At 44.4% G+C, this 7034-nt stretch overlaps 1 protein-coding gene across 6 annotated transcripts in view; it reads right to left on the minus strand.

The window, feature by feature from the left end:
- IDE (insulin degrading enzyme) overlaps nt 1-7034 on the minus strand; it is a 110317-nt gene that overhangs the window by 4402 nt on the left and 98881 nt on the right. For all 6 annotated transcript variants that reach the window (XM_019796278.2, XM_002916104.4, XM_034662960.1 and 3 more), the window contains 2 exons: nt 3618-3890; nt 2554-2615 (listed from right to left, as the gene is read on the minus strand). In XM_019796278.2, the coding sequence (XP_019651837.1) occupies nt 2554-2615; nt 3618-3890 (335 nt within the window). The remainder of the gene's footprint in view (nt 1-2553; nt 2616-3617; nt 3891-7034) is intronic.

The following is a 7034-nucleotide window of genomic DNA, read 5'->3' on the forward strand; positions in this document are numbered from 1 at the left end:
ATGAGAGAAGCAAGCTAGTTCTCTCCACTCCACTAGGCTGCTATGAAGGACTTCCCTAGGTCATACCATGAACACCAGGACTGGTGAGTTGGTAGATCCTATGGGAAAGTGTCTCTTGAACTTTTCCTTAATGCTGGACCATTATATGCTTTTCCAAAGGGAAAACACAAGCTGTGATGAAGCTTCCCTTGAGCATACCCTCAGAGGGAGAGATCACCGACAAAGCCAAATCAGCTAAATAACTGTTTATGGAGCAGTTATTATAAGCCTGGTCCTGTGCAGCTGCAGTGGAAACCCTGATGATGTTGCACAACAAATGTGACCGTGGCTCCCTCTAGCTGGCAGGATGGCCCACAGGCCTGCGCTGGCCCTTCCAGCCTCTTTTAGAAGCTCAGCCCAGGTTTGCCTCCAGTAACACACAGTACCTCATCTGAGATCGTTTCAGACTGTTTCTTGAGTAAAGTTTGCTTCCAAAGATCTATTCACAATCCCTTTTCACCCAAACCTTCACTGCCCTCTTATCAACCTTTATCAATAGAGTGTAACTCCCTCTTCAGTTTCAGACTAGTCTTAATTTCCCAACCAACTTTGGACAATCTCCATCTTTCTTCCCTTTCCCCTTTCCTTTCCTTTCCCTCATTGCCTCCCTTCCTTCCTCCCTTTCTTTCCTTCCCTTTCTTTCCTTCCTTCTTTCTTTCCTTTCCCCTTTCCTTTCTTTCTCTCTTTTTTTAAGATTTTATTTATCTATTTATCTGGGGCATCTGGGGGGCTCAGTCGTTGGGCGTCTGCCTTTGGCTCAGGGTGTGATCCCAGCATTCTGGGATTGAGCCCCGCAATCAGGCTCCTCCGCTGGGAGCCTGCTTCTTCCTCTCCCACTCCCCCTGCTTGTGTTCCCTCTCTCGCTGGCTGTCTCTCTCTCTGTCAAATTAATAAAATCTTTAAAAAAAAAGATTTTATTTATCTATTTATCTGAGAGAGAGAGAGAGAGAGAGAGAGAGAAAAGAGCATGACCAGGGGGAGAGGCAGAGGGAGAAGGAGACTCTCTGCTGAGCAGGGAGCCCAATGTGGAGCTCCATCCCAGGACCCTGAGATCATGACCTGAGCTGAAACCCGAGAGTCAGACACTTAATCGACTGAGCCACACAGGCGCTCCTGACTAATGAAACTTTTTTTTTTTTTTAAAGGTTTTTATTTATTGATTTGATAGAGAGAGAACACAAGCTGGGGGAGTACAGGCAGAGGGAGAGGGAGAAGCAGGCTTCCGCCTGAGCGGGGAGCCTCACTTGGGGCTCGATCCCAGGACCTCGGGAACACGACCTAAGCCGAAGGCAGGCGCTAAATGACTGAGCCACCCAGGTGCCCCCTAACAAAACTTCCTAAAGTGATTCATCATGAATCTTTTTTTTTTCGGTTAAGCATCCGACTCGGGTTTCGGCTCAGGTCATGATCTCAGAGTTGTAAGATCGAGCTGTGTTGGACTCTGTGCTCAGTCTGCTTGGGATTCTCTCTCTCTCCCTCTGCCCCTCCTCCTGCTCATACACACTCTCCAAAAAAAATAAATAAATAAATAAAATCATTAAAAAAAAAAAAGTTCTGTTAGTCAAAATTAAATGCTAGGCTAAAGAAATCTTTACTATGGGGTTTCTTAGAACTTTTAAAATGCTAACATAACACACTGCTGATTCTCCAAAAACAAGAATAAAGAGTATAGTCTTTCCCAAACTTACATGGTCATGAAACCCTTTTTTGTAGGTGCCCCTACTAATATCTTGTGGAACACTAGCTTACCATGGAACACAGCTAGGGAAACGATGTTGTAGACTTAGCTTAAGCTTGGTAATAAAACTCTGATTTTTTAAGACAAGAAAGACTCAGTCTTATAACTGCCAGTCTTACAAATTCAATAATTAGGTACTACTTGTAATTTCAAATGAATAGAATTTGTGGAGGGAAAGAAAAAAAATCCTCATTGCTTATGGAAACACTAGAGCAAGTTATATTAATAGGACATCACTCTTTTTAAACACCCACAACTAATACTGCCTTAAATGAATGCCTTAGAAACGAAAAAGAGCTGAAAATGATCACCCTTTCTCATAAGCCACTGGGAACAGATAGCTACCTTCACAAAGCAAACAGTCTGAAGCAATAAATAAACACAACTAAAACTTATATCAACGAGGAAAACATATTCCGCTTTAAAGCATTCTGATTAAAACATTTAAAAAACTCTGAGGCTGAGAATTACTACTGAAGAAGTAACAGCAACAGAGACCATTTATTAAATGCTAAGTGCCAATCACTTCATGTACCTCATTTCAATTAATACTCCTATTAATCTCTATTTTGTCAATAAGGAAACGGAGGTTTAGAAGTTCTAGTGCCCCAGGTCTTCATTCAGAAGCCACACAGGCTTCACAGGTAGAACCCTTGAGAAGGCGAGCTGACCGAGGCCGCAGCTCTAAGCAGGGCAGTAGGTTCAAAGCAGTAACATACGACACGGCACAAATATTTGCTTATGAGTCAAAACCTAAACATGTAAGTTCAGCCTACCTTGTAGAATTTGATGATATCTTCCTTGGTAAGTGTCTTTAAATATGCAACTTCTGTATTGTCTGAAAAAGCAATCAAACAATAATTTACTAGTATTTCCATCTCAAGTAGCCCAGAATGCTACATTAAATGACAATATACTTCACTCCAGTGCTCTTCGGTATCCCTGTTTTTACGTGATCACCAAGTGGCAAGGGGATAAATATCAAATGAAGAGTTAAGAAGATATCCTGGCTCTCTACTGAGGAGTTACTGGATCTGCAGCTAGTCATGTCAATCTTTCTGAGCCTGTTTCCTCATCTCGAAACTGAGGTTCATAACTACTTAAAGGGGCTGTCGTGAGAACTGAGTAAAATGATGAATGACAGTAACATGATGTTACCCGCATGGCAATGGTCAAGAAATGTAGGTACTATTACCAATGGCTAAAATACAGGAAACAGAGGCCCCCCAAAAGGCGTCTTGACCAAGACCGTCAGCTTGCTGCTGTCAGAATGAGAACACAACCAACCCCAACTTCCAGTGCAGCTTAGCGGCCCACGCTGTTCATCTCTGCTATAGAAGGAAGCCCATGAGCAGGAGACTGCAGGGAGCACAGCTGTCCCAAATGTAAAGGCACTGACACATTTTCCGAGATCCCTGCAGGCAAATGTTTAAACCCCTGTGCCTCAGGGCAGCACTTATTCTCAGGAGAGTTCAATCTGCACATTTTCCTTTTTCTTTTTTTAGTGTTGCGGGGAAACAGACATCTACATATCTGTGCTCTGCGCCTCAGGGGCACACTAACTGAACACAAAAAAGTGAAATCAGATTTATTATTACTGCATTACTATGAGATACAGGTAGAGCCAGCTCTAGTTTAGAGGAGAAAACAAAGATAAAGTCTCTAATAAAAACTGTAACTACATAAAAAAATGGTTCTTTAGAAGTGATGCACTCCACACCCCCACCAAAGTAGCCCGGAACATCACCTACCAGACGGGTACCATTTTGTACAATGGCCTCCGTGTCCTCAAACGTGAAACCTATAAGCCATAAATGTCGGGGCCCTAATTTCGCCTTACCTCTGTCAAAATTGTATTGCTGAGAGATGATTTCCCCCCAGTATTTAGCACACTCTGCGGATAGTTTCTTTGGTTTGTCTAGTCGACGGATGGCTAAAGCTTGAATGTGTTTTTGAAAAGCCTCTTCTGTCATGTCCTCTATGGACTTCTCCATGGTGATTAGGAAAGCTTCCACTCTGCTCTCTAGGTAGTGAGGTGGCTTTTCTGACTGGATGATGAATCGTAAGCCCTGTATGCCATTGGCTCGACGCGGCCCGCTGAAGACGATATAGCCTGAAACACAAACACCAGCCAGTCAGGACCTTGGCGTTTGAGCCTCAGGCCACTAATAGTCCTTCAAGACTTACTTATCAGAGCAATAAAATCTTTCAGGCTTTATATTATCCACCTTTGAAGAAATATAAACAACTAGGATATCCTAAGTTCCTAAGGATAGAGCAAAAGAGCTCTCTGACGAACAGTTAGAAAGTTGGGAGATAATTCTTTCTTCTTAAAAAAAAAAAAAAAAGGAGGCGTTAAGATGGCAGAGGAGTAGGGGACCCCTTTTTCAGCCAGTCCCCTGAGTCGAGTTGGATAGGTACCAGACCATCCTGAACACCCACGGAATCAGCCTGAGACGCAGGAAGATACATCTGGATCTCTACAAATGAACATCTCCAGTGCTGGGTATTGAGGTACAAAGCGGGGAGCTGTGAAACCGCGCACAGATATCGGAAGATAAACGGGAGGGGGAGGGAGCCGCCGCGTTCGGGCGCGGGGAAGCGGTAGCCACCTGCACGGGGGAGTGGGCGGACTCGCGGACCGGCACCTGCGAGAAAACAGACTGGGACCATGAGCCGGGAGCGCGCGCCACCAGACTGAAGGCCGGAGCTCCGGTGTGCTCACTGGAACCAGACTGAGACCGGGAGCTCCGGGGGCAGCTGGTGGCTGGCGGTGTTGGAAACACAAAGGACAGAGACTCACCGGCCCTGAAGTGAGGGCTGGGACGCCGGGTGTGGGGTGCACATCCCGGGATGCTGCAGGGTTGAGCAGCACCAACAGAAACAGAGTTAAAGTGGCCAGAACATCAATGGAGAATGGTCCGCGATCCCTCTGTTCTGAGACAGAGGCTGAGATTCGGCCGCTGCTGCTCTGACTCTCAGAAGAGGCACAGCAAACTGCCAGAGAACAAAAGCCTGGAAATAACGGCTCACAGTGTGCCCATTCCCATCCCCCCTCGCAGGGGACACGGAGACTCTACCCAAACAGGGTTGCCTGAGTATCGGCGCAGCGGGCCCCTCCCCCAGAAGGCAGGCTGAAAAATCAAGAAGCCCACATCCCTAAGATCCCTATAAAACAAGGGCGCACGGCCTGGGTCCCGGTCAATAACTTGGGTTCTGGACAACCCCGCAACCTCTCCTCATCAGAATGACGAGAAGGAGATATCCCCCCCAGCAAAGAAAAGACAATGAGTCTGTGGCCTCTGCCACAGAACTAATGGATATGGATATAACCAAATTATCAGAAATGGAATTCAGAGTAACAATGGTCAAGATGATGTGTAGACTTGAAAAAAGTATTAACAAAAATGTTAATGAGAATATAGAATCTCTAAGGGCGGAAATGAGAGCGAATCTGGCAGAAATTAAAAATTCTATGAGCCAAATGCAGTCAAAACTAGAGGCTCTGACGGCCAGGGTCACCGAGGCAGAGGAACGCGTTAGCGAATTGGAGGATGGGTTAGTAGAAGAAAAAACGAAAATAGAAGCTGGTCTTAAAAAAATCCACGCCCACGAATGTAGATTACGGGAGATTACTGACTCTATGAAACGATCCAATGTCAGAATCATCGGCATCCCTGAAGGGGTGGAGAAAAACAGAGGTCTAGAAGAGATATTTGAACAAATTGTAGCTGAAAACTTCCCTAATCTAGCAAGGGAAACAAGCATTCGTGTCCAAGAGGCAGAGAGGACCCCATCCAAGCTCAACCAGGACAAACCTACGCCACGGCATGTCATAGTGCAATTCGCAAATATTAGATCCAAGGATACAGTATTGAAAGCGGCCAGGGCAAAGAAATTTCTCACGTACCAAGGCAAAGGTATCAGGATTACGTCAGACCTGTCTACAGAGACCTGGAATGAGAGAAAGGCTTGGGGGGGCATTTTTAAAGCTCTTTCAGAGAAAAACATGCAGCCAAGGATCCTTTATCCAGCAAAGCTGTCATTCAGAATTGATGGAGAAATAAAGACGTTCCAAAATCGCCAATCATTAACCAATTTCGTAACCACGAAACCAGCCCTACAGGAGATATTAAGGGGGGCTCTATAAAGGTAAAAAGGCCCCAAGAGTGATACAGAGCAGCAAGTCACAACCGATACAAAGACTTTAAAGAGAAATGGCATCATTAAAATCATATCTGTCAATAATCTCTATCAATCTAAATGGCTTAAACTCTCCCATAAAACGCCACAGGGTTGCAGATTGGATAAAAAGACATGACCCATCCATTTGCTGTCTACAAGAGACTCATTTTGAACCCAAAGATGCATTCAGACTTAGAGTAAGGGGATGGAGTACCATCTTCCACGCAAATGGACCTCAAAAGAAAGCTGGAGTAGCAATTCTCATATCAGATAGACTGGATTTTAAACTAGAGGCCATAGAGAGAGATACAGAAGGGCACTATATTATTCTTAAAGGAAGTATTCAACAAGTGGATATGACAATTATTAATATATATGCCCCCAACAGGGGAGCAGCAAGATACACAAGCCAACTCTTAACCAAAATAAAGAGACATATAGATAAGAACACAGTAATAGTAGGGGACCTCAACACCCCACTATCAGAAATAGACAGAACACCCTGGCAAAAACTAAGCAAAGAATCAAAGGCTTTGAATGCCATACTCGACGAGTTGGACCTCATAGATATATATAGAACACTACACCCCAGAACCAAAGAATACTCATTCTATTCAAATGCCCATGGAACATTCTCAAGAATAGATCATGCTCTGGGACACAAAACAGGTCTCAGCCAATACCAAAAGATTGAAATTATCCCCTGCATATTCTCAGACCACAACGCTCTGAAATTGGAACTCAACCACAAGGAAAAACCTGGAAGAAACTCAAACACTTGGAGGCTAAGAACCATCCTGCTCAAGAATGACTCGATAAACCAGGAAATCAAAAAACAAATTAAACAATTTATGGAGACCAACGAGAATGAATACACAACGGTCCAAAACCTATGGGATACTGCAAAGGCAGTCCTAAGGGGGAAATACATAGCCATCCAAGCCTCACTCAAAAGAATAGAAAAATCTAAAATGCAGTTTCTATATTCTCACCTCAAGAAACTGGAACAGCAACAGAGGGACAGGCCTAACCCACTGACAAGGAAGGAGTTGACCAAGATTAGAGCAGAAAT

The sequence above is a fragment of the Ailuropoda melanoleuca genome, chromosome 6 (assembly GCF_002007445.2).
Source record: "Ailuropoda melanoleuca isolate Jingjing chromosome 6, ASM200744v2, whole genome shotgun sequence".
Classification (NCBI taxonomy): domain Eukaryota; kingdom Metazoa; phylum Chordata; class Mammalia; order Carnivora; family Ursidae; genus Ailuropoda; species Ailuropoda melanoleuca.